General features: G+C 48.8%; 1 protein-coding gene and 1 pseudogene across 1 annotated transcript in view; one reads left to right on the top strand and one right to left on the bottom strand.

Moving 5' to 3' along the window:
* Positions 1-19,241, top strand: part of LOC113866889 — a 28,499-nt gene extending 9,258 nt beyond the window's left edge. Inside the window, exon 7 of the mRNA XM_027501686.1 lies at positions 19,213-19,241. Coding sequence (XP_027357487.1) covers positions 19,213-19,241 — 29 coding nt within the window. The remainder of the gene's footprint in view (positions 1-19,212) is intronic.
* A 1,462-nt stretch (positions 19,242-20,703) lies between these two features.
* Positions 20,704-26,811, bottom strand: part of LOC113866888 — a 15,758-nt pseudogene continuing 9,650 nt past the window's right edge.

Genomic DNA, 26,811 nt, shown 5'->3' with positions numbered 1-26,811 from the left:
CAAGAAGTATTAGCAGCTTGCAGGAGTGTCGCACGGATTCTTTACCCGCTAAGTCAAAGGGGAGCAAAAGAGACCAAAAGTGGAAGGTGGGGGAAAGAAGCACCAGGAGGGGAGAGAGTTGTTGGAAACCCTTCCTTTGAGTCCTAGGAGTGACATTGAAGATGTTTTAGTAGCCAGAGATGAGTCTCGCACATTTTATTTAGCCGGTAAGTAAAAGGAGACCAAAAGAGACGAAAACTTGAAGTTGGGGCCATTGGCGCACAAAAGCGCCAAGGGTGGAGAGAGTGGTTAGAAACCCTTCCCTTGAGTCCTAGCAGTGACAATTAAGAAGTTTTAGCAGCCCGCACGAGTGTCGCACGGGCTCTTTACCCGCTAAGCCAAAGGGGAGCAAAAGAAACCAAAAGTGGAATTTGGGGGAAAGAAGCGCCAGGAGGGGAGAGAGTGGTTGGAAATCCTTCCCTTGAGTCCTAGTAGTGACAATCAAGAAGTTTTAGCAGCCTGCACGAGCGACACACAGGTTCTTTACTTGCTAAGCCAAAGGGGACCAAAGGAAAGACCAAAACGGGAACTTGGGGCCATTGGCGTAAAGAAGCGCCAGGAGGGGAGAGAGTGGTTGAGAACCCTTCCCTTGAGTTCTAGCAGTGACAATCAAGAAGTATTAGCAGCTTGCACGAGTGTCGCACGGGCTCTTTACCCGCTAAGCCAAAGGGGAGCAAAAGAAACCAAAAGTGGAATTTGGGGGAAAGAAGCGCCAGGAGGGGAGAGAGTTGTTGGAAACCCTTGCTTTGAGTTGTAGGAGTGATATCCAAGAAGTTTTAGCAGCTTGCACGAGCGTCACACGGGTTCTTTACCCGCTAAGCCAAACGGGACCAAAGGAAAGACCAAAATGGGAACTTAGGCCGCTAGCGTAAAGAAGCACCAGAAGGGGAGAGAGTTGTTCAAAATCCTTCCTTTGAGTCCTAGAAGTGACATTTAAGATGTTTTAGCAGCTAGAGACGAGCCTCACGCATGTTATTTAGCCGGTAAGTAAAAGGGGACCAAAAGAGACCAAAACTTGAAGTTGGGGCCATTGGAGCAAGAAAGCGCCAAGAGGGGAGAGAGTGGTTGGAAATCCTTCCCTTGAGTCCTAGTAGTGACAATCAAGAAGTTTTAGCGGCCTGCAGGAGTGTCGCACGGGTTCTTTACCTGCTAAGCCAAAAGGGCCCAAAAGAAAGACCAAAACAGGAACTTGGGGCCATTGGCGCAAAGAAGTGCCAGGAGGAGAGAGAGTTATTAGAAACCCTTCCTTTGAGTCCTACGAGTGACATTCAATATGTTTAGTAGCCATAGATGAGTCTCGCGCATGTTATTTAACCGGTAAGTAAAAGGGGACCAAAAGAGACCAAAACTTGAAGTTGGGGCCATTGGCGCAAGGAAGCGCCAAGAGGGAAGAGAGTGGTTAAAAACCCTTCCCTTGAGTCCTAGTAGTGACAATAAGAAGTTTTAGCGGCTTGTAGGAATGTCGCACGGATTCTTTACCCGCTAAGCCAAAGGGGACCAAAAGAGACCAAAACTGAAAGTTAGGAGAAAGAAGCGCCAGGAGGGGAGAGAGTTATTGGAAACCCTTCCTTTGAGTCCTCGGAGTGACATTCAAGAAGTTTTAGCAGCCAGAGACGAGTCTCGCGCATGTTATTTAGCCGGTAAGTAAAAAGGGACCAAAAGAGACCAAAAGAGACCAAAACTTGAAGTTGGGGCCATTTGCGCAAGGAAGCGCCAAGAGGGGAGATAGTGGTACGAAACCCTTCCCTTGAGTCCTAGTAGTGACAATCAAGAAGTTTTAGCGGCTTGCAAGAGTGTCGCACGGATTCTTTATCCGCTAAGCCAAGGGGACCAAAAGAGACCAAAAGTGAAAGTTAGGAGAAAGAAGCGCCAAGAGGGAAGAGAGTGATTGAAAACCTTCCCTTGACTCCTAGTAGTGACAATCAAGAAGATTTAGCCACCTACACGAGTGTCGCACGGGCTCTTTACCCGCTAAGCCAAAGGGGAGCAAAAGAGACCAAAAGTGGAAGTTGGGGGAAAGAAGCGCCAGGAAGGGAGAGAGTTGTTGGAAACCCTTCCTTTCAGTTCTAGGAGTGACATCCAAAAAGTTTTAGCAGCCCGAGACGAGTCTCGCGCGTTTTATTTTGCCGGTAAGTAAAAGGGGACCAAAAGAGACGAAAACTTGAAGTTAGGACCATTGGCGCAAGGAAGCGGCAAGGGGGGAGAGAGTGGTTGGAAACCCTTCCCTTGAGTCCTAGTAGTGACAATCAAGAAGTTTTAGCAGCCTGCACGAGCGACACACAGGTTCTTTACTTGCTAAGCCAAAGGGGACCAAAGGAAAGACCAAAACAGGAACTTGGGGCCATTGGCGTAAAGAAGCGCCAGGAGGGGAGAGAGTGGTTGAGAACCCTTCCCTTGAGTTCTAGCAGTGACAATCAAGAAGTATTAGCAGCTTGCAGGAGTGTCGCACGGATTCTTTACCCGCTAAGCCAAAGGGGAGCAAAAGAGACCAAAAGTGGAAGGTGGGGGAAAGAAGCGCCAGGAGGGGAGAGAGTTGTTGGAAACCCTTCCTTTGAGTCCTAGGAGTGACATTGAAGATGTTTTAGTAGCCAGAGACGAGTCTCGCACATTTTATTTAGCCGGTAAGTAAAAGGAGACATAAGAGACGAAAACTTGAAGTTGGGGCCATTGGCGCACAGAAGCGCCAAGGGTGGAGAGAGTGGTTAGAAACCCTTCCCTTGAGTCCTAGCAGTGACAATTAAGAAGTTTTAGCAGCCAGCACGAGTGTCGCACGGGCTCTTTACCCGCTAAGCCAAAGGGGAGCAAAAGAAACCAAAAGTGGAATTTGGGGGAAAGAAGCGCCAGAAAGGGAGAGAGTTGTTGGAAACCCTTCCTTTCAGTCCTAGGAGTGACATTCAAGATGTTTTAGCAGCCTACACGAGCGTCACTTGGGTTCTTTACCCGCTAAGCCAAACGGGACCAAAGGAAAGACCAAAATGGGAACTTAGGCCGCTAGCGTAAAGAAGCACCAGAAGGGGAGAGAGTTGTTCAAAATCCTTCCTTTGAGTCCTAGAAGTGACATTTAAGATGTTTTAGCAGCCAGAGACGAGCCTCACGCATGTTATTTAGCCGGTAAGTAAAAGGGGAACAAAAGAGACCAAAACTTGAAGTTGGGGCCATTGGCGCAAGAAAGCGCCAAGAGGGGAGAGAGTGGTTGGAAATCCTTCCCTTGAGTCCTAGTAGTGACAATCAAGAAGTTTTAGCGGCCTGCAGGAGTGTCGCACAGGTTCTTTACCCGCTAAGCCAAAAGGGCCCAAAAGAAAGACCAAAACAGGAACTTGGGGCCATTGGTGCAAAGAAGTGCCAGGAGGGGAGAGAGTTATTAGAAACCCTTCCTTTGAGTCCTACGAGTGACATTCAATATGTTTTAGTAGCCATAGATGAGTCTCGCGCATGTTATTTAGCCGGTAAGTAAAAGGGGACCAAAAGAGACCAAAACTTGAAGTTGGGGCCATTGGCGCAAGGAAGAGCCAAGAGGGAAGAGAGTGGTTGAAAACCCTTCCCTTGAGTCCTAGTAGTGACAATCAAGAAGTTTTAGCGGCTTGCAAGAATGTCGCACGGATTCTTTATCCGCTAAGTCAAGGGGACCAAAAGAGACCAAAAGTGAAAGTTGAGGGAAAGAAGTGCCAGGAGGGGAGAGAGTGGTTGGAAACCCTTCCCTTGAGTCCTAGTAGTGACAATCAAGAAGTTTCAGCAGCCTGAACGAGCGTCACACGGGTTCTTTACCAGCTAAGCCAAAGGGGACGAAAGGAAAGACCAAAACGGCAACTTAGGGCCGTTGGCGCAAAGAAGCGCCAGGAGGGGAGAGATTGGTTGGAAACCCTTCCCTTGAGTCCTAGGAGTGACATTTATCAGGTTTTAGCACTCAAATATGAGCTTCGCACGTGTTATTTAGCCGGTAAATAAAAGGGGACCAATGAAGACCAAAACTGGAAGTTGCGGCCATTGGTGCAAGGAAGAGCAAAGAGGGCAGAGAGTGGTTGGAAACTCTTCCCTTGACTCCTAGTAGTGAAAATCAAGAAGATTTAGCCGCCTGCACGAGTGTCGCACGGGCTCTTTACCCGCTAAGCCAAAGGGGACCAAAGGAAAGGCCAAAATGGGAACTTGGGACCGTTGGCGTAAAGAAGCGCCAGAAGGGGAGAGAGTGGTTGGAAACCCTTCCCTTGAATCCTACTGGTGACAATCACGTAGTTTTAGCGGCCTGCACGAGTGTCGTACGGTTCTTTACCCGCTAAGCCAAATGGGAGCAAAAGAGATGAAAAGTAGAAATTGGGGGAAAGAAGCACAAGGAGGGGAGAGAGTTGTTCGAAACCCTTCCTTTGAGTCCTAGGAGTGACATTCAAGAAGTTTTAGCAGCCAGAGACGAGTCTCACGCGTTTTATTTTGCCGGTAAGTAAAATGTGACCAAAAGAGACCAAAACTTGAAGTTGGGGCCATTGGCGCAAGGAAGCGCCAAGGGGGGAGAGAGTGGTTAGAAACACTTCCCTTGAGTCCTAGTAGTGACAATCAAGAAGTTTTAGTAGCCTGCACGAGCGTCACACAGGTTCTTTACTTGTTAAGCCAAAAGGGACCAAAGGAAAGACCAAAACGGGAACTTGGGGCCATTGGCGTAAAGAAGCGCCAGGAGGGGAAAGAGTGGTTGAAAACCCTTCCCTTTAGTCCTAGCAGTGACAATCAAGAAGTTTTAGCAGCTTGCAGGAGTGTCGTACGGATTATTTACCCGCTAAGCCAAAGGGAAGCAAAAGAGACCAAAAGTGGAATGTGGGGGAATGAAGCGCCAGGAGGGGAGAGAGTTGTTGGAAACCCTTCCTTTGAGGCCTAGGAGTGACATTGAAGATGTTTTAGTAACCAGAGACGAGTCTCGCACATTTTATTTAGCTGGTAAGAAAAGGAGACCAAAAGAGACGAAAACTTGAAGTTGGGGCCATTGGCGCAAGGAAGCGCCAAGGGTGGAGAGAGTGGTTTGAAACCCTTCCCTTGAGTCCTAGCAGTGACAATTAAGAAGTTTTAGCAGCCTGCACGAGTGTCGCACGGGTTCTTTACCAGCTAAGCCAAAGGGGACCAAAGGAAAGACCAAAACAGGAACTTAGGGCCGTTGGCGCAAAGAATCGCCAGGAGGGGAGAGATTGGTTGGAAACCCTTCCCTTGAGTCCTAGGAGTGACATTTATGAAGTTTTAGCACTCAAATATGAGCCTCGCACGTGTTATTTAGCCGGTAAATAAAAGGGGACCAATGAAGACCAAAACTGGAAGTTGGGCCATTGGTGCAAGGAAGCGCCAAGAGAGCAGAGAGTGGTTGGAAACCCTTCCCTTGAGTCCTAGTAGTAAAAATCAAGAAGTTTTAGCGGCCTGCACGAGTGTCGGACGGGTTCTTTGAGTCCTAGTAGTGACAACAAAGAAGTGTTAGCGCCCTGCACGAGTGTCGCACGGGTTCTTTACTTGCTAAGCCAAAGGGGACCAAAGGAAAGACCAAAATGGGAACTTGGGACCGTTGGCGTAAAGAAGCGCCAGAAGGGGAGAGAGTGGTTGGAAACCCTTCCCTTGAATCCTAGTGGTGACAATCACGTAGTTTTAGCGGCCTGCACGAGTGTCGTACGGTTCTTTACCCGCTAAGCCAAAGGGGAGCAAAAGAGATGAAAAGTAGAAATTGGGGGAAAGAAGCACAAGGAGGGGAGAGAGTTGTTCGAAACCCTTCCTTTGAGTCCTAGGAGTGACATTCAAGAAGTTTTAGCAGCCAGAGACGAGTCTCGCGCGTTTTATTTTGCCGGTAAGTAAAAGGGGACCAAAAGAGACAAAAACTTGAAGTTGGGGCCATTGGCGCAAGGAAGCGCCAAGAGGGGAGAGAGTGGTTAGAAACCCTTCCCATGAGTCCTCGGAGTGACATTCAAGAAGTTTTAGCAGCAAGAGACGAGTCTCGCGTGTTTTATTTTGCCGGTAAGTAAAAGGGGACCAAAACAGACCAAAAGTGGAAGTTAGGGCGACTGGCGCAAGGAAGCGCCAAGAGGGGAGAGAGTGGTTAGAAACCCTTCCCTTGAGTCCTAGTAGTGACAATCAAGAAGTTTTAGCAGCCTGCACAAGCCTAACACGGGTTCTTTACCCGCTAAGCCCAAGGGGACCATAGGAAAGACCAAAACGGGAACTTGGGACCGTTGGCGTAAAGAAGCGCCAGGAGGGGAGAAAGTTGTTGGAAACTCTTCCTTTGAGTCCTAGGAGTGACATTCAAGAAATTTTAGCTGCCAGATATGAGTCTCGCACATGTTATTTAGCCGGTAAATAAAAGGGGAACAAAAGAGACCAAAACTAGAAGTTGGGGCCATTGGCGCAAGGAAGCACCAAGAGGGGAGTGAGTGGTTGGAAACCCTTCCCTTGAGTCCTAGGAGTGACATTTATGAAGTTTTAGCACTCAAATATGAGCCTCGCACGTGTTATTTAGCCGGTAAATAAAAGGGGACCAATGAAGACCAAAACTGGAAGTTGGGGCCATTGGTGCAAGGAAGCGCCAGGAGGGGAGAGAGTGGTTGGAAACCTTTCCCTTGAGTCCTAGTAGTGACAATCAAGAAGTTTTAGTAGCCTGCACGAGCGTCACACAGGTTCTTTACTTGTTAAGCCAAAAGGGACCAAAGGAAAGACCAAAACGGGAACTTGGGGCCATTGGCGTAAAGAAGCGCCAGGAGGGGAAAGAGTGGTTGAAAACCCTTCCCTTTAGTCCTAGCAGTGACAATCAAGAAGTTTTAGCAGCTTGCAGGAGTGTCGTACGGATTATTTACCCGCTAAGCCAAAGGGGAGCAAAAGAGACCAAAAGTGGAATGTGGGGGAATGAAGCGCCAGGAGGGGAGAGAGTTGTTGGAAACCCTTCCTTTGAGGCCTAGGAGTGACATTGAAGATGTTTTAGTAACCAGAGACGAGTCTCGCACATTTTATTTAGCCGGTAAGTAAAAGGAGACCAAAAGAGACGAAAACTTGAAGTTGGGGCCATTGGCGCAAGGAAGCGCCAAGGGTGGAGAGAGTGGTTTGAAACCCTTCCCTTGAGTCCTAGCAGTGACAATTAAGAAGTTTTAGCAGCCTGCACGAGTGTCGCACGGGTTCTTTACCAGCTAAGCCAAAGGGGACCTAAGGAAAGACCAAAACAGGAACTTAGGGCCGTTGGCGCAAAGAATCGCCAGGAGGGGAGAGATTGGTTGGAAACCCTTCCCTTGAGTCCTAGGAGTGACATTTATGAAGTTTTAGCACTCAAATATGAGCCTCGCACGTGTTATTTAGCCGGTAAATAAAAGGGGACCAATGAAGACCAAAACTGGAAGTTAGGGCCATTGGTGCAAGGAAGCGCCAAGAGAGCAGAGAGTGGTTGGAAACCCTTCCCTTGAGTCCTAGTAGTGAAAATCAAGAAGTTTTAGCGGCCTGCACGAGTGTCGGACGGGTTCTTTGAGTCCTAGTAGTGACAACAAAGAAGTGTTAGCGCCCTGCACGAGTGTCGCACGGGTTCTTTACTTGCTAAACCAAAGGGGACCAAAGGAAAGGCCAAAATGGGAACTTGGGACCGTTGGCGTAAAGAAGCGCCAGAAGGGGAGAGAGTGGTTGGAAACCCTTCCCTTGAATCCTAATGGTGACAATCACGTATTTTTAGCGGCCTGCACGAGTGTCGTACGGTTCTTTACCCGCTAAGCCAAAGGGGAGCAAAAGAGATGAAAAGTAGAAATTGGGGGAAAGAAGCACAAGGAGGGGAGAGAGTTGTTCGAAACCCTTCCTTTGAGTCCTAGGAGTGACATTCAAGAAATTTTAGCTGCCAGATATGAGTCTCGCACATGTTATTTAGCCGGTAAATAAAAGGGGAACAAAAGAGACCAAAACTAGAAGTTGGGGCCATTGGCGCAAGGAAGCGCCAAGAGGGGAGTGAGTGGTTGGAAACCCTTCCCTTGAGTCCTAGGAGTGACATTTATGAAGTTTTAGCACTCAAATATGAGCCTCGCACGTGTTATTTAGCCGGTAAATAAAAGGGGACCAATGAAGACCAAAACTGGAAGTTAGGGCCATTGGTGCAAGGAAGCGCCAAGAGAGCAGAGAGTGGTTGGAAACCCTTCCCTTGAGTCCTAGTAGTGAAAATCAAGAAGTTTTAGCGGCCTGCACGAGTGTCGGACGGGTTCTTTGAGTCCTAGTAGTGACAACAAAGAAGTGTTAGCGCCCTGCACGAGTGTCGCACGGGTTCTTTACTTGCTAAACCAAAGGGGACCAAAGGAAAGGCCAAAATGGGAACTTGGGACCGTTGGCGTAAAGAAGCGCCAGAAGGGGAGAGAGTGGTTGGAAACCCTTCCCTTGAATCCTAATGGTGACAATCACGTAGTTTTAGCGGCCTGCACGAGTGTCGTACGGTTCTTTACCCGCTAAGCCAAAGGGGAGCAAAAGAGATGAAAAGTAGAAATTGGGGGAAAGAAGCACAAGGAGGGGAGAGAGTTGTTCGAAACCCTTCCTTTGAGTCCTAGGAGTGACATTCAAGAAGTTTTAGCAGCCAGAGACGAGTCTCGCGCGTTTTATTTTGCCGGTAAATAAAAGGGGACCAAAAGAGACGAAAACTTGAAGTTGGGGCCATTGGCGTAAGGAAGCGCCAAGAGGGGAGAGAGTGGTTAGAAACCCTTCCCTTGAGTCCTCGGAGTGACATTCAAGAAGTTTTAGCAGCAAGAGACGAGTCTCGCGTGTTTTATTTTGCCGGTAAGTAAAAGGGGACCAAAACAGACCAAAAGTGGAAGTTAGGGCGACTGGCGCAAGGAAGCGCCAAGAGGGGAGAGAGTGGTTAGAAACCCTTCCCTTGAGTCCTAGTAGTGACAATCAAGAAGTTTTAGCAGCCTGCACAAGCCTAACACGGGTTCTTTACCCGCTAAGCCCAAGAGGACCAAAGGAAAGACCAAAACGGGAACTTGGGGCCGTTGGCGTAAAGAAGCGCCAGGAGGGGAGAAAGTTGTTGGAAACTCTTCCTTTGAGTCCTAGGAGTGACATTCAAGAAATTTTAGCTGCCAGATATGAGTCTCGCACATGTTATTTAGCCGGTAAATAAAAGGGGAACAAAAGAGACCAAAACTAGAAGTTGGGGCCATTGGCGCAAGGAAGCACCAAGAGGGGAGTGAGTGGTTGGAAACCCTTCCCTTGAGTCCTAGGAGTGACATTTATGAAGTTTTAGCACTCAAATATGAGCCTCGCACGTGTTATTTAGCCGGTAAATAAAAGGGGACCAATGAAGACCAAAACTGGAAGTTGGGGCCATTGGTGCAAGGAAGCGCCAGGAGGGGAGAGAGTGGTTGGAAACCTTTCCCTTGAGTCCTAGTAGTGACAATCAAGAAGTTTTAGTAGCCTGCACGAGCGTCACACAGGTTCTTTACTTGTTAAGCCAAAAGGGACCAAAGGAAAGACCAAAACGGGAACTTGGGGCCATTGGCGTAAAGAAGCGCCAGGAGGGGAAAGAGTGGTTGAAAACCCTTCCCTTTAGTCCTAGCAGTGACAATCAAGAAGTTTTAGCAGCTTGCAGGAGTGTCGTACGGATTATTTACCCGCTAAGCCAAAGGGGAGCAAAAGAGACCAAAAGTGGAATGTGGGGGAATGAAGCGCCAGGAGGGGAGAGAGTTGTTGGAAACCCTTCCTTTGAGGCCTAGGAGTGACATTGAAGATGTTTTAGTAACCAGAGACGAGTCTCGCACATTTTATTTAGCCGGTAAGTAAAAGGAGACCAAAAGAGACGAAAACTTGAAGTTGGGGCCATTGGCGCAAGGAAGCGCCAAGGGTGGAGAGAGTGGTTTGAAACCCTTCCCTTGAGTCCTAGGAGTGACATTTATGAAGTGTTAGCACTCAAATATGAGCCTCGCGCGTGTTATTTAGCCGGTAAATAAAAGGGGACCAATGAAGACCAAAACTGGAAGTTGGGGCCATTGGCGCAAGGAAGCGCCAAGGGTGGAGAGAGTGGTTGGAAACCCTTCCCTTGAGTCCTAGTTGTGACAATCAAGAAGTTTTAGCAGCCTGCACGAGCGTCGCACAGGTTCTTTACTTGCTAAGCCAATGGGGACCAAAGGAAAGACCAAAATGGGAACTTGGGACCGTTGGCGTAAAGAAGCGCCAGAAGGGGAGAGAGTGGTTGGAAACCCTTCCCTTGAATCCTAGTGGTGACAATCACGTAGTTTTAGCGGCCTGCACGAGTGTCGTACGGTTCTTTACCCCCTAAGCCAAAGGGGACCAAAGGAGATGAAAAGTAGACGTTGGGGGATAGAAGCGCCAGGAGGGGAGAGAGTGGTTGGAAACCCTTCCCTTGAGTGCTAGTAGTGACAATCAAGAACTTTTAGCGGTATGCACGAGTGTCGCACGGGTTTTCTACTTGCTAAGCCAAAGGGGACCAAAAGAGACTAAAAGTGGAAGTTGAGGAAAGAAGCGCCAGGAGGGGAGAGAGTTGTTGGAAACCCTTCCTTTGCGTCCTAGGAGTCACATTTAAGAAGTTTTAGCAGCCAGAGACGAGTCTCGCACGTTTTATTTTGCCAGTAAGTAAAAGCGGACCAAAAGAGACCGAAACTTAAAGTTGGGGCTATTGGCGCAAGGAAACACCAAGAGGGGAGAGAGTGGTTGGAAACCTTTCCCTTGAGTCCTAGTAATGACAATCAAGAAGTTTTAGTGGCCTGCACGAGTGTCGTATGGGTTTTTTACCAGTTAAGCCAAAGGGGACCAAAAGTGGAAGTTGAGGGAAAGAAGCGCCAGGAGGGGAGAGAGATGTTCTAAACCCTTCCTTTGAGTCCTAGGAGTGTCATTCAAGAAGTTTTAGCAGCCAGAGACGAGTCTCGCGTGTGTTATTTTGCCGGTAAGTTAAAGGGGACAGAGAGACCAAAACTAGAAGTTAGGGCGACTTGCACATGGAAGCGCCAAGAGAGAAGAGAGTGGTTGGAAACCCTTTCTTTGAGTTCTAGGAGTGACACCCAAGAAGTTTTAGTAGCCAGAGACGAGTCTCGCGCGTTTTATTTTGCCGGTAAGTAAAATGGGACCAAAAGAGACGAAAACTTGAAGTTGGGGCCATTGGCGCAAGGAAGCGCCAAGGGGGGAGAGAGTTGTTGGAAACCCTTCCCTTGAGTCCTAGCAGTGACAATGACGAAGTTTTAGCGGCCTGCACGAGTGTCGCACGGTTCTTTACCCACTATGCCAAAGGGGAGCAAAAGAGATGAAGAGTAGAAGTTGGGGGGAAAGAAATGCCAGGAGGGGAGAGAGTTGTTGGAAACCCTTCCTTTGTGTCCTAGGAGTGACATTCGATAAGTTTTAGCAGCCAGAGACGAGTCACGCGCGTTTTATTTTGCCAGTAAGTAAAAGGCGACCAAAAGAGACGAAAACTTGAAGTTGGGGCATTTGGCGCAAGGAAGCGCCAAGGGGGGAGAGAGTGGTTGGAAACCCTTTCCTTGAGTCCTAGTAGTGACAATCAAGAAGTTTTAGCAGCCTACACAAGTGTCACACGGGTTCTTTACCCGCTAAGCCAAAGGGGACCAAAGGAAAGACCAAAACGGGAACTTGGGGCCGTTGGCGCAAAGAAACGCCAGGAGGGGAGAGAGTTGTTGGAAACTCTTCCTTTGAGTCCTAGGAGTGACATTCCAGAAGTTTTAGCAGCCAGAGACTAATCTCGCGCGTTTTATTTTGCCGGTAAGTAAAAGAGGACCAAAAGAGACGAAACTTGAAGTTGGGGCCATTGGCGCAAGGAAGCGCCAAGGGGGGAGAGAGTGGTTGGAAACCCTTCCCTTGAGTCCTAGGAGTGACATTTATGAAGTGTTAGCACTCAAATATGAGCCTCGCGCGTGTTATTTAGCCGGTAAATAAAAGGGGACCAATGAAGACCAAAACTGGAAGTTGGGGCCATTGGCGCAAGGAAGCGCCAAGGGTGGAGAGAGTGGTTGGAAACCCTTCCCTTGAGTCCTAGTTGTGACAATCAAGAAGTTTTAGCAGCCTGCACGAGCGTCACACAGGTTCTTTACTTGCTAAGCCAATGGGGACCAAAGGAAAGACCAAAACGGGAACTTGGGGCCGTTGTCGTAAAGTAGCGCCAAGAGGGGAGAGAGTGGTTGGAAACCCTTCCCTTGAATCCTAATAGTGACAATCACGAAGTTTTAGCGGCCTGCACGAGTGTCTCACGGTTCTTTACCCACTAAGCCAAAGGGGACCAAAGGAGATGAAAAGTAGACGTTGGGGGATAGAAGCGCCAGGAGGGGAGAGAGTGGTTGGAAACCCTTCCCTTGAGTGCTACTAGTGACAATCAAGAAGTTTTAGCAGCATCCACGAGTGTCGCACGGGTTCTTTACCCACTAAGCCAAAGGGGAGCAAAAGAGACCAAAAGTGGAAGGTCGGGGAAAGAAGTGCCAGGAGGGGAGAGAGTTGTTGGAAACCCTTCCTTTGAGTCCTAGGAGTGACAATCAAGAAGTTTTAGCAGCATCCACGAGTGTCGCACGGGTTCTTTACCCGCTAAGCCAAAGGGGACCAAAGGAAAGACCAAAATTGGAACTTGGCGCCCTTGGCGTAAAGAAGCGCCAGGAGGGGAGAGAGTGGTTGAAAACCTTTCCCTTGAGTCCTAGTAGGGACAATCAAGAAGTTTTAGCAGTTTGCAGGAGTGTTGCACGGATTCTTTACCCGCTAAGCCAAAGGGGAGCAAAAGAGACCAAAAGTGGAAGGTGGGGGAAAGAAGTGCCAAGAGGGAAGAGAGTGGTTGGAAACCCTTCCCTTGAATCCTAGTAGTAAAAATCAAGAAGTTTTAGCAGCTTGCAGGAGTGTCGTACGGTTTCTTTACCCGCTAAGCCAAAGGGGAGCAAAAGAGACCAAAAGTGGAAGGTGGGGGAAAGAAGTGCCAGGAGGGGAGAGAGTTGTTGGAAACCCTTCCTTTGAGTCCTAAGAGTGACATTCAAGATGTTTTAGTAGCCAGAGACGAGTGTCGCACATTTTATTTAGGCTGTAAGTAAATGGAGACCAAAAGAGACGAAAACTTGAAGTTGGGGCCATTGGCGCAAGGAAGTGCCAAGGGTGGAGAGAGTGGTTTGAAACCCTTCCCTTGAGTCCTAGCAGTGACAATTAAGAAGTTTTAGCAGCCAGCACGAGTGTCGCACGGGCTCTTTACCCGCTAAGCCAAAGGGGAGCAAAAGAGACCAAAAGTGGAAGTTGGGGGAAAGAAGCGCCAGGAGGGGAGAGAGTGGTTTAAAACCCTTCCCTTGAGTCCTAGGAGTGACATTTATGAAGTTTTAGCACTCAAATATGAGCCTCGCGCGTGTTATTTAGCCGGTAAATAAAAGGGGACCAATGAAGACCAAAACTGGAAGTTGGGTCCATTGGCGCAAGGAAGCGCCAAGGGTGGAGAGAGTGGTTGGAAACCCTTCCCTTGAGTCCTAGTAGTGACAATCAAGAAGTTTTAGTAGCATCCACGAGTGTCGCACGGGTTCTTTACCCGCTAAGCCAAAGGGGACCAAAGGAAAGACCAAAATTGGAACTTGGCGCCATTGGTGTAACGAAGTGCCAGGAGGGGAGAGAGTGGTTGAAAACCTTCCCCTTGAGTCCTAGCAGTGACAATCAAGAAGTTTTAGCTGCTTGCAGGAGTGTCGGACGGATTCTTTACTGCTAAGCAAAAGGGGAGCAAAAGAGACCAAAAGTGGAGGGTGGGGGAAAGAAGTGCCAGGAGGGGAGAGAGTTGCTGGAAACCCTTCCTTTGAGTCCTAGGAGTGACATTCAAGATGTTTTAGTAGCCAGAGATGAGTCTCGCGCACTTTATTTAGCCTGTAAGTAAAAGGAGACCAAAAGAGACGAAAACATGAAGTTGGGGCCATTGGCGCAAGGAAGTGCCAAGGGTGGAGAGAGTGGTTTGAAACCTTTCCCTTGAGTCCTAGCAGTGACAATTAAGAAGTTTTGGCAGCCTGCACGAGTGTCGCACGGGCTCTTTACCCGCTAAGCCAAAGGGGAGCAAAAGAGACCAAGAGTGGAAGTTGGGGGAAAGAAGCGCCAGGAGGGGAGAGAGTTGTTGGAAACCCTTCCTTTGAGTTCTAGGAGTGACAACATCCAAGAAGTTTTAGCAGCCAGAGACGAGTCTTGCGTATTTTATTTTGCCGTCAAGTAAAAGTGGACCAAAAGAGACGAAAACTCTAAGTTGGGGCCATTGGCTCAAGGAAGCACCAAGAAGGCAGAGAGTGGTTGGAAACCCTTCCCTTGAGTCTTAGCAGTGACAATAAAGAAGTGTTAGCGCCCTGCACGAGTGTCGCACGGGTTCTTTACCCGCTAAGCCAAAGGGGAGCAAAAGAGACCAAAATTAGAAGTTGGGGAAAGAAGCGCCAGGAGGGGAAAGAGTTGTTGAAAACCATTCCTTTGAGGCCTAGGAGTGTTATTCAAGAAGTTTTAGCAGCCAAAGACGAGTCTCGCGCGTGTTACTTTGCCGGTAAGTAAAAGGGGACCAAAAGAGACCAAAACTGGAAGTTAGGGCGACTGGCGCAAGGAAGCGCCAAGAGGGCGGAGAGTAGTTGGAAACCCTTCCCTTGAGTCCTAGTAGTGATAATAAAGACGTGTTAGCGCCCTGCACGAGTGTTGGACGGGTTCTTTACTTGCTCAGCCAAAGGGGACCAAAGGAAAGACCAAAACGGGAACTTGGGGCCGTTGGCGTCAAGAAGCGCCAGGAGGGGAGAGAGTGGTTGGAAATCCTTCCCTTGAATCCTAGTAGTGACAATCACGAAGTTTTAGCGGCCTGCACGAGTGTCGCACGGTTCTTTACCCGCTAAGCCAAATTGGAGCAAAAAAGATAAAAAGTAGAAGTTGGGGTAAAGAAACGCCACTAGGGGAGAGAGTTGTTGGAAACTCTTCCTTTGAGTCCTAGGAGTGACATTCAAGAAGTTTTAGCTGCCAGATATGAGTCTCGCGCGTGTTATTTAGCCGGTAAGTAAAAGGGGAACAAAAGAGACCAAAACTGAAAGTTGGGGCCATTGGCTCAAGGAAGCACCAAGAGGGGAGAGAGTGGTTGGAAACCCTTCCCTTGAGTCCTAGGAGTGACATTCAAGATGTTTTAGTAGCCAGAGACGAGTGTCGCACATTTTATTTAGGCGGTAAGTAAAAGGAGACCAAAAGAGACGAAAACTTGTAGTTGGGGCCATTGGCGCAAGGAAGTGCCAAGAGGGGAGAGAGTGGTTGGAAACCCTTCCCTTGAGTCCTAGTAGTGACACTCAAGAAGTTTTAGCAGCCTTTACGAGCGTCACACAGGTTCTTTACTTGCTAAGCCAAAGGGGACCAAAGGAAAGACCAAAACGGGAACTTGGGGCCATTGGCCTAAAGAAGCGCCAGGAGGGAAAAGAGTGGTTGAAAACCCTTCCCTTAAGTCCTAGGAGTGACATTTATGAAGTTTTAGCACTCAAATATGAGCCTCGCGCGTGTTATTTAGCCGGTAAATAAAAGGGGACCAATGAAGACCAAAACTGGAAGTTGGGGCCATTGGCGCAAGGAAGTGCCAAGGGTGGAGAGAGTGGTTGGAAACCCTTCCCTTGAGTCCTAGTTGTGACAATCAAGAAGTTTTAGCAGCCTGCACGAGCGTCACACAGGTTCTTTACTTGCTAAGCCAAAGGGGACCAAAGGAAAGACCAAAACGGGAACTTGGGGTCATTGGCGTAAAGAAGCGACAGGAGGGGAGAGAGGGGTTGGAAACCCTTCCCTTGAGTCCTAGGAGTGACATTTATGAAGTTTTAGCACTCAAATATGAGCCTCGCGCGTGTTATTTAGCCGGTAAATAAAAGGGGACCAATGAAGACCAAAACTGGAAGTTGGGGCCATTGGCGCAAGGAAGCGCCAAGAGGGGAGAGAGTGGTTGGAAACCCTTCCCTTGAGTCCTAGTAGTGACAATCAAGAAGTTTTAGCAGCATCCACGAGTGTCGCACGGGTTCTTTACCCGCTAAGCCAAAGGGGACTAAAGGAAAGACCAAAATTGGAACTTGGCGCCCTTGGCGTAAAGAAGCTCCAGGAGGGGAGAGAGTGGTTGAAAACCTTTCCCTTGAGTCCTAGCAGTGACAATCAAGAAGTTTTAGTGGCCTGCACGAGTGTCGCATGGGTTCTTTACCCGCTAAGCCAAAGGGGACCAAAAGAGACCAAAAGTGGAAGTTGAGGGAAAGAAGCGCCAGGAGGGGAGAGAGATGTTCGAAACCCTTCCTTTGAGTCCTAGGAGTGTCATTCAAGAAGTTTAAGAAGCCAGAGACGAGTCTCGCGGGTGTCATTTTGCTGGTAAGTAAAAGGGGACAGAGAGACCAAAACTAGAAGTTAGGGCGACTTGCACACGGAAGCGCCAAGAGAGGAGAGAGTGGTTGGAAACCCTTCCCTTGAGTCCTAGTAGTGACAATCAAGAAGTTTTAGTAGCATCCACGAGTGTCGCACTGGTTCTTTACCCGCTAAGCCAAAGGGGACCAAAGGAAAGACCAAGATTGGAACTTGGCGCCATTGGCGTAACGAAGCGCCAGGAGGGGAGAGAGTGGTTGAAAACCTTCCCCTTGAGTCCTAGCAGTGACAATCAAGAAGTTTTAGTGGCCTGCACGAGTGTCGCATGGGTTCTTTACCCGCTAAGCCAAAGGGGACCAAAAGAGACCAAAAGTGGAAGTTGAGGGAAAGAAGCGCCAGAAGGGGAGAGAGATGTTCGAAACCCTTCCTTCGAGTCCTAGGAGTGTCATTCAAGAAGTTTAAGAAGCCAGAGACGAGTCTCGCGGGTGTTATTTTGCTGGTAAGTAAAAGGGGACAGAGAGACCAAAACTAGAAGTTAGGTCGACTTGCACATGGAAGCGACAAGAGAGGAGAGAGTGGTTGGAAACCCTTCCCTTGAGTCCTAGTAGTGACAATCAAAAAGTTTTACCAGCATCCATGAGTGTCGCACGGGTTCTTTACCCGATAAGCCAAAGGGGACCAAAGGAAAGACCAAAATTGGAACTTGGCGCCGTTGGCGCAAAGAAGAGCCAGGAGGGGAAAGAGTGGTTGGAAACCCTTCCCTTGAATTCTAGTAGTGACAATGACGAAGTTTAAGCGGCCTGCACGAGTGTCGGAGGGGTTCTTTACCGCTAAGCCAAAGGGGACCAAAGGAAAGACCAAAATTGGAACTTAGCGCCGTTGGCGCAAAGAAGCGCCAGGAGGGGAGAGAGTGGTTGGAAACCCCTCCCTTGAATCCTAGTAGTGAAAATGACGAAGTTTAAGCGGCCTGCACGAGCATCACACAGGTTCTTTACTTGCTAAGCCAAAGGGGACCAAAGGAAAGACCAAAACGGGAACTTGGGGCCATTGGCGTAAAGAAGCGCCAGGAGGGGAGAGAGTGGTTGGAAACCCTTCCCTTGAGTCCTAGGAGTGACAATCAAGAAGTTTTAGCACTCAAATAGGAGCCTCGCGCGTGTTATTTAGCCGGTAAATAAATGGGGACCAATGAAGACCAAAACTGGAAGTTGGGGCCATTGGCGCAAGGAAGCGCCAAAAGGGGAGAGAGTGGTTGGAAACCCTTCGCTTGAGTCCTAGTAGTAACAATCAAGAAGTTTTAGCGGCCTGCACGAGTGTCGGACGGGTTCTTTACCCGCTAAGCCAAAGGGGACCAAAGGAAAGACCAAAACGGGAACTTGGTGCCGTTGGCGCAAAGAAGCGCCAGGAGGGGAGAGAGTGGTTGAAAACCTTTCCCTTGAGTCCTAGCAGTGACAATCAAGAAGTTTTAGCAGCTTGCAGGAGTGTCGCACGGATTCTTTACCCGCTAAGCCAAAGGGGAGCAAAAGAGACCAAAAGTGGAAGGTGGGGGAAAGAAGTGCCAAGAGGGGAGAGAGTGGTTGGAAACCCTTCCCTTGAGTCCTAGTAGTAACAATCAAGAAGTTTTAGCAGCTTGCAGGAGTGTCGAACGGATTCTTTACCCGCTAAGCCAAAGGGGAGCAAAAGAGACCAAAAGTGGAAGGTGGGGGAAAGAAGTGCCAGGAGGGGAGAGAGTTGTTGGAAACCCTTCCTTTGAGTCTTAGGAGTGACATTCAAGATGTTTTAGTAGCCAGAGACGAGTCTCGCACATTTTATTTAGCCAGTAAGTAAAAGGAGAACAAAAGAGACGAAAACTTGAAGCTGGGGCCATTGGCGCAAGGAAGCGCCAAGGGTGGAGAGAGTGGTTGGAAACCCTTCCCTTGAGTCCTAGTAGTGACAATCAAGAAGTTTTAGCAGCCTGCACGAGCGTCACACAGGTTCTTTACTTGCTAAGCCAAAGGGGACCAAAGGAAAGACCAAAACGGGAACTTGGGGCCGTCGGCGTAAAGAAGCGCCAGGAGGGGAGAGAGTGGTTGGAAACCCTTCCCTTGAATCCTAGTAATTACAATGAAGAAGTTTTAGCGGCCTGCACGAGTGTCGCACGGTTCTTTACCTGCTAAGCCAAAGGGGAGCAAAAGAGATGAAGAGTAGAAGTTGGGGGAAAGAAATGCCAGGAGGGGAGAGAGTGGTTGGAAACCCTTCCCTTGAGTCCTAGGAGTGACAATCAAGAAGTTTTAGCACTCAAATAGGAGCCTCGCGCGTTTTATTTTGCTAGTAAGTAAAAGGGGACCAAAAGAGACGAAAACTTGAAGTTGGGGCCATTGGCGCAAGGAAGCGCCAAGGGGGGAGAGAGTGGTTGGAAACCCTTCCCTTGAGTCCTAGTAGTGACAATCAAGAAGTTATAGCAGCCTACACGAGCGTCACACGGGCTCTTTACCCGCTAAGCCAAAGAGGACCAAAGGAAAGACCAAAACAGGAACTTGAGGCTGTTGGCGCAAAGAAATGCCAGGAGGGGAGAGAGTTGATGGAAACCCTTCCTTTGTGTCCTAGGAGTGACATTCGAGAAGTTTTAGCAGCCAGAGACGAGTCACGCGCGTTTTATTTTCCCGGTAAGTAAAAGAGGACCAAAAGAGACGAAACTTGAAGTTGGGGCCATTGGCACAAGGAAGCGCCAAGGGGGGAGAGAGTGGTTGGAAACCCTTCCCTTGAGTCCTTGTAGTGACAATCAAGAACTTTTTGCGGTATGCACGAGTGTCGCACGAGTTTTCTACTTGCTAAGTCAAAGGGGACCAAAAGAGACCATAAGTGGAAGTTGAGGGAAAGAAGCGCCAGGAGGGGAGAGAGTGGTTGGAAACCCTTCGTTTGCGTCCTATGAGTCAGATTTAAGAAGTTTTAGCAGCCAGAGATGAGTCTCGCACGTTTTATTTTGCCGGTAAGTAAAAGGGGACCAAAAGAGACCGAAACTTAAAGTTGGGCTATTGGCGCAAGGAAACACCAAGAGGGGAGAGAGTGGTTGGAAACCTTTCCCTTGAGTCCTAGTAGTGACAATCAAGAAGTTTTAGTGGCCTGCACAAGTGTCGTATGGGTTCTTTACCGTTAAGCCAAAGGGGACCAAAAGTGGAAGTTGAGGGAAAGAAGCGCCAAAAGGGGAGAGAGATGTTCAAAACCCTTCCTTTGAGTCCTAGGAGTGTCATTCAAGAAGTTTTAGCCGTCAGAGACGAGTCTCGCGCGTGTTATTTTGCCGGTAAGTAAATGTGGACAGAGAGACCAAAACTAGAAGTTAGGGCGACTTGCACATGGAAGCGCCAAGAGAGAAGAGAGTGGTTGGAAACCCTTTCCTTGAGTCCTAGTAGTGACAATCAAGAAGTTTTAGTGGCCTGCACAAGTGTTGTATGGGTTCTTTACCCGTTAAGCCAAAGGGGACCAAAAGTGGAAGTTGAGGGAAAGAAGCGCCAGGAGGGGAGAGAGATGTTCGAAACCCTTCCTTTGAGTCCTAGGAGTGTCATTCAAGAAGTTTTAACAGTCAGAGATGAGTCTCGCGCGTGTTATTTTGCCGGTAAGTAAAAGTGGACAGAGAGACGAAAACTAGAAGTTAGGGCGACTTGCACATGGAAGCGCCAAGAGAGAAGAGAGTGGTTGGAAACCCTTTCCTTGAGTCCTAGTAGTGACAATCAAGAAGTTTTAGCAGCATCCACGAGTGTCGCACGGGTTCTTTACCCGCTAAGCCAAAGGGCACCAAAGGAAAGACCAAAATTGGAACTTGGCGCCGTTGGCGCAAAGAAGAGCCAGGAGGGGAAAGAGTGGTTGGAAACCCTTCCCTTGAATTCTAGTAGTGACAATGACGAAGTTTAAGCGGCCTGCACGAGTGTCGGAGGGGTTCTTTACCGCTAAGCCAAAGGGGACCAAAGGAAAGACCAAAATTGGAACTTAGCGCCGTTGGCGCAAAGAAGCGCCAGGAGGGGAGAGAGTGGTTGAAAACCTTTCCCTTGAGTCCTAACAGTGACAATCAAGAAGTTTTAGTGGCCTGCACGAGTGTCGCATGGGTTCTTTACCCGCTAAGCCAAAGGGGACCAAAAGAGACCAAAAGTGGAAGTTGAGGGAAAGAAGCGCCAGGAGGGGAGAGAGATGTTCGAAACCCTTCCTTTGAGTCCTAGGAGTGTCATTCAAGAAGTTTAAGAAGCCAGAGACGAGTCTCGCGGGTGTTATTTTGCTGGTAAGTAAAAGGGGACAGAGAGACCAAAACTAGAAGTTAGGGCGACTTTCACACGGAAGCGCCAAGAGAGGAGAGAGTGGTTGAAAACCCTTCCCTTGAGTCCTAGGAGTGACATTTATGAAGTTTTAGCACTCAAATATGAGCCTCGCGCGTGTTATTTAGCCTGTACATAAAAGGGGACCAATGAAGACTAAAACAGGAAGTTGGGGCCATTGGCGCAAGGAAGCGCCAAGCGTGGAGAGAGTGGTTGGAAACCCTACCCTTGAGTCCTAGTAGTGACAATCAAGAAGTTTTAGCAGCATCCACGAGTGTCACACGGGTTCTTTACCCGCTAAGCCAAAGGGGACCAAAGGAAAGACCAAAATTGGAACTTGGTGCCCTTGGCGTAAAGAAGCGCCAGGAGAGGAGAGAGTGGTTGAAAACCTTTCCCTTGAGTCCTAGCAGTGACAATCAAGAAGTTTTAGCAGCTTGCAGGAGTGTCGCACGGATTCTTTACCCGCTAAGCCAAAGGGGAGCAAAAGAGACAAAAAGTGGAAGGTGGGTGAAAGAAGTGCCAGGAGGGGAGAGAGTTGTTGGACACCCTTCCTTTGAGTCCTAGGAGTGACATTCAAGATGTTTTAGTAGCCAGAGACGAGTCTCGCACATTTTATTTAGCCGGTAAGTAAAAGGAGACCAAAAGAGATGAAAACTTGAAGTTGGGGCCATTAGCGCAAGGAAGCGCCAAGGGTGGAGAGAGTGGTTGGAAACCCTTCCCTTGAGTCCTAGTAGTGACAATCAAGAAGTTTTAGCAGCCTGCACGAGCGTCACACAGGTTCTTTACTTGCTAAGCCAAAGGGGACCAAAGGAAAGACCAAAACGGAAACTTAGGGCCATTGGCGTAAAGAAGCGCCAGGAGGGGAGAGAGTGGTTGAAAACCCTTCCCTTGAGTCCTAGGAGTGACATTTACGAAGTTTTAGCACTCAAATATGAGCGTCGCGCGTGTTATGTTGCCGGTAAATAAAAGGGGACCAATGAAGACCAAAACTAGAAGTTGGGGCCATTGGCGCAAGGAAGCGCCAAGAGGGGAGAGAGTGGTTGGAAACCCTTCCCTTGAGTCCTAGTAGTGACAATCAAGAAGTTTTAGCAGCATCCACGAGTGTCGCACGGGTTCTTTACCCGCTAAGCCAAAGGGGACCAAAGGAAAGACCAAAATTGGAACTTGGCGCCGTTGGCGTAAAGAAGCTCCAGGAGGGGAGAGAGTGGTTGAAAACCTTTCCCTTGAGTCCTAGTAGTGACAATCAAGAAGTTTTAGTGGCCTGCACGAGTGTCGCATGGGTTCTTTACCCGCTAAGCCAAAGGTGACCAAAAGAGACCAAAAGTGGAAGTTGAGGGAAAGAAGCGCCAGGAGGGGAGAGAGATGTTCGAAACCCTTCCTTTGAGTCCTAGGAGTGACATTCAAGAAGTTTTAGTTGCCAGATATGAGTCTCGTGCGTGTTATTTAGCCGGTAAGTAAAAGAGGAACAAAAGAGACCAAAATTGGAAGTTGGCGCCATTGGCTCAAGGAAGCACCAAGAGGGGAGAGAGTGGTTGGAAACCCTTCCCTTGAATCCTAGTAGTGACAATTAAGAAGTTTTAGCAGCCTGCATGAGCGTCACACGGGTTCTTTACCCGCTAAGCCAAAGGGGACCAAAGGAAAGACCAAAACAGGAAATTGGGCCGTTGGCGTAAAGAAGCGCCAGGAGGGGAGAGATTGGTTGGAAACCCTTCCCTTGAGTCGTAGGAGTGACATTTATGAAGTTTTAGCACTCAAATATGAGCCTCGCGCGTGTTATTTAGCTGGTAAATAAAAGGGGACCAATGAAGACCAAAACTGGAAGTTGGGGCCATTGGCGCAAGGAAGCGCCAAGACGGGAGAGAGTGGTTGGAAACCCTTCCCTTGAGTCCTAGTAGTAACAATCAAGAAGTTTTAGCAGCCTGCACGAGTGTCGGACGGGTTCTTTACCCGCTAAGCCAAAGGGGACCAAAAGAGACCAAAAGTACAACTTGGGAAAAAAAGTGCCAAGAGGGGAGAAAGTTGTTGGAAACCCTTCCTTTGAGTCCTAGGAGTCACATTTAAGAAGTTTTAGCAGCCACAGACGAGTCTCGCGCGTTTTATTTTGCCGGTAAGAAAAGGGGACCAAAAGAGACCAAAACTTGAAGTTAGGGCGACTAGCGCAAGGAAGCGCCAAGAGGGGAGAGAGTGGTTAGAAACCCTTCCCTTGAGTCCTAGTAGTGACAATCAAGAATTTTTAGCAGCCTGCACAAGCCTCACAGGGGTTATTTACCCGCTAAGCCAAAGGGGACCAAAGGAAAGACCAAAATGGGAACTTAGGGCCGTTGGCGCAAAGAAGCACCAGGAGGGGAGAGAGTGGTTAGAAATACTTCCCTTGAGTCCTAGTAGGGACAATCACGAAGTTTTAGTGGCCTGCACGAGTGTCGCACGGTTGTTTACCCGCTAAGCCAAAGGGGAGCAAAGGAGATGACAAGTAGTCGTTGGGGGAAAGAAGCGCCAGGAGAGGAGAGAGTTGGTAAAAACCCTTCCTTTGAGTCCTAGAAGTGACATTCAAGAAATTTTAGCTGCCAGATATGAGTCTCGCACATGTTATTTAGCCGGTAAATAAAAGGGGAACAAAAGAGACCAAAACTAGAAGTTGGGGCCATTGGCGCAAGGAAGCGCCAAGAGGGAAGAGAGTGGTTGGAAACCCTTCCCCTGAGTCCTTGTAGTGACAATCAAGAAGTTTTAGCCCCCTGCACGACTGTCGCATAGGTTCATTACCCTCTAAGCCAAAGGGGACCAAAAGAGACCAAAAGTGAAAGTTGGGGGAAAGACGTGCCAGGAGGGGAGAGAGTTATTGGAAACCCTTCCTTTGAGTCCTAGGAGTGACATTCAAGAAGTTTTAGCAGCCTGCACGAGCGTCCCACGGGTTCTATACCCGCTAAGCCAAAGGGGACCAAAGGAAAGACCAAAATGGGAACTTGGACCTTTACCGTAAAGAAGCGCCAGAAGGGGAGAGAGTTGTTCAAAACCCTTCCTTTGAGTTCTAGAAGTGACATTTAAGAAGTTTTACGACTCAGAGACGAGCCTCACGCATGTTATTTAGCCGGTAAGTAAAAGGGGAGCAAAAGAGACCAAAACTTGAAGTTAGGGCCATTGGCGCAAGGAAGCGCAAAGAGGGAAGAGAGTGGTTGAAAACCCTTCCCTTGAGTTCTAGTAGTGACAATAAGTAGTTTTAGCGGCTTGTAGGAATGTCGCACGGATTCTTTACCCGCTAAGCCAAAGGGGACCAAAAGAAACCAAAACTTAAAGTTAGGAGAAAGAAGCGCCAGAGGGAGAGAGTTTTGGAACCCTTCCTTTGAGTCCTAGTAGTGACAATCAAGAAGTTTTAGTGCCTGGACGAGTGTCGCACGGGTTCTTTACCCGCTAAGCCAAAGGGGAGCAAAAGGGACCAAAAGTGAAAGTTGGGGGAAAGAAGCGCCAGGAGGGGAGAGAGTTATTGAAAACCCTTCCTTGAGTCTAGGAGTGACATTCAAGAAGTTTTAGCAGCCAGAGACGAGTCTTGGGCATGTTATTTAGCCGGTAAGTAAAAGGGAACCAAAAGAGACCAAAACTAGAAGTTGGGGCCATTGGCGCAAGGAAGCACCAACAGGGGAGAGAGTGGTTGGAAATCCTTCCCTTGAGTCCTAGTAGTGACAATCAAGAAGTTTTAGCAGCCTGCAGGAGTGTCGCACAGGTTCTTTACCCGCTAAGCCAAAGGGGACCAAAGGAAAGACCAGAACGGGAACTTGGGGCCGTTTGCACAAAGAAGTGCGACGATGGGAGAGAGTGGTTGGAAACCCTTCCCTTGAGTCCTAGTAGTTATAATCAAGAAGTTTTACCGGCTTGCAGGAGTGTCGCATGGATTCTTTACCCGCTAAGGCAAAGGGGAGCAAAGGAGACCAAAAGTTAAAGTTGGGGAAAAGACGCCAGCAGGGGAGAGAGTTATTCGAAACCCTTCCTTTGAGTCCTAGGAGTGACATTCAAGAAGTTTTAGCAGCAAGAGATGTGTCTCGCGCATGTTATTTAGCCGGTAAGCAAAAGGGGACCAAAAGAGACCAAAGCTGGAACTTGGGGCCATTGGCACCAAGAGGGGAGAGAGTGGTTGGAAAACCTTCCCTGTAGTCGTAGTAGTGACAATCAAGAAGTTTTAGCGGCCTGCACGAGTGTCGCACAGGTTCTTTACCCGCTAAGCCAAAGGGGACCAAAGGAAAGACCAGAACGGGAACTTGGGGCCGTTTGCACAAAGAAGTGCGACGATGGGAGAGAGTGGTTGGAAACCCTTCCCTTGAGTCCTAGTAGTTATAATCAAGAAGTTTTACCGGCTTGCAGGAGTGTCGCATGGATTCTTTACCCGCTAAGGCAAAGGGGAGCAAAGGAGACCAAAAGTTAAAGTTGGGGAAAAGACGCCAGCAGGGGAGAGAGTTATTCGAAACCCTTCCTTTGAGTCCTAGGAGTGACATTCAAGAAGTTTTAGCAGCAAGAGATGTGTCTCGCGCATGTTATTTAGCCGGTAAGCAAAAGGGGACCAAAAGAGACCAAAGCTGGAACTTGGGGCCATTGGCACCAAGAGGGGAGAGAGTGGTTGGAAAACCTTCCCTGTAGTCGTAGTAGTGACAATCAAGAAGTTTTAGCGGCCTGCACGAGTGTCGCACGGTTCTTTACCCACTAAGACAAAGGGGAGCAAAAGAGATGAAAAGTAGAAGTTGGGGGAAAGAAATGCCAGAAGGGGAGAGTGTATTTGGAAACCCTTCCTTTGAGTGATAGGAGTGGCATTCAAGATGTTTTAGCAGCCAGAGACGAGTCTCGTGCATGTTATTTAGCCGGTAAGTAAAAGGGGACCCAAAGAGACCAAAACTGGAAGTTGGGGCCACTGGCGCAAGGAAGCGCCAGGAGGGGAGAGAGTGGTTGGAAATCCTTCCCTTGAGTCCTAGTAGTGACAATCAAGAAGTTTTAGCGGCCTGCACGAGTGACGCACGGGTTCTTTACCCGGTAAGCCAAAAGGGACCAAAGGAAAGACCAGAACGGGAACTTGGGGCCGTTTGGGCAAAGAAGTGCCACGAGGGGCGAGAGTGGTTGGAAACCCTTCCCTTGAGTCCTAATAGTGAGAATCAAGAAGTTTTAGCGGCCTGCACGAGTGTTGCCCGGGTTCTTTACTTGCTAAGCCAAAGGGGACCAAAGGAAAGACCAGAACGGGAACTTGGGACCGTTTAAGCAAAGAAGCGCCACGAGGGGAGAGAGTGGTTGGAAACCGTTCCCTTGAGTCCTAGTAGTGACAATCAAGAACTTTTAGCAGCCTGCAGGAGTGTCGCACGGATTCTTTACCCGCTAAGCCAAAGGGGAGCAAAAGAGACCAAAGGTGAAAGCTGGGGGAAAGAAGCGCCAAGAGGGGAGAGAGTTATTGGAAACCCTTCCTTTGAGTCATAGGAGTGACATTCAAGATGTTTTAGCAGCCAGAGACGAGTCTCGTGCATGTTATTTTGCCGGTAAGTAAAAGGGGACCAAAAGAGACCAAAACTGGAAGTTGGGGCCACTGGCGCAAGGAAGCGCCAAGAGGGGGGAGAGTGTTGGAAACCCTTCCCTTGAGTCCTAGTAGTGAAAATCAAGAAGTTTTAGCGGCCTGCACGAGTCTCGCACGGGTTCTTTACCCGATAAGCCAAAGGGGACAAAAAGAGACCAAAAGTTGAAGTTGGGGGACAGAAGCGCCAGTAGGGGAGAGTGGTCTTGGAAACCCTTTCCTTGAGTCCTAGTAGTGAGAATCAAGAAGTTTTAGTGGCCTGCAAGAGTGACGCACGGGTTTTTTACCTGCTAAGCCAAAGGGGACCAAAGGAAAGACGAAAACGGGAACTTGGGGCCGTTTGCGCAAAGAAGCGCCACGAGGGGAGAGAGTGGTTGGAACTATTTCCTTGAGTCCTAGTAGTGACAATAAAGAAGTTTTAGCAGCCTACACGAGTGTCGGACGGGTTCTTTACCCGTTAAGCCAAAGGGGACCAAAAGAGACAAAAAGTGGAAGTTGGGGGAAAGAAGCGTCAGGAGGGGAGAGAGTTATTGGAAACCCTTCCTTTGAGTCGTAGGAGTAACATTGAAGAAGTTTTAGCACTCAGAGATGAGTCTCGCGCGTGTTATTTTAGCCGGTAAGTAAAAGGGGACCAAAGAGACAAAACTTGAAGTTGGGGCCATTGGCGCAAGGAAGCACAAGAGGGGAGAGGTGGTT

The sequence above is a fragment of the Abrus precatorius genome, unplaced genomic scaffold, assembly GCF_003935025.1.
Source record: "Abrus precatorius isolate BTA unplaced genomic scaffold, Abrus_2018 Scaffold5, whole genome shotgun sequence".
Lineage (NCBI taxonomy): Eukaryota > Viridiplantae > Streptophyta > Magnoliopsida > Fabales > Fabaceae > Abrus > Abrus precatorius.
Note: the sequence above shows the minus strand (reverse complement) of the source record. Positions and strands in the feature narration are given on the sequence as shown.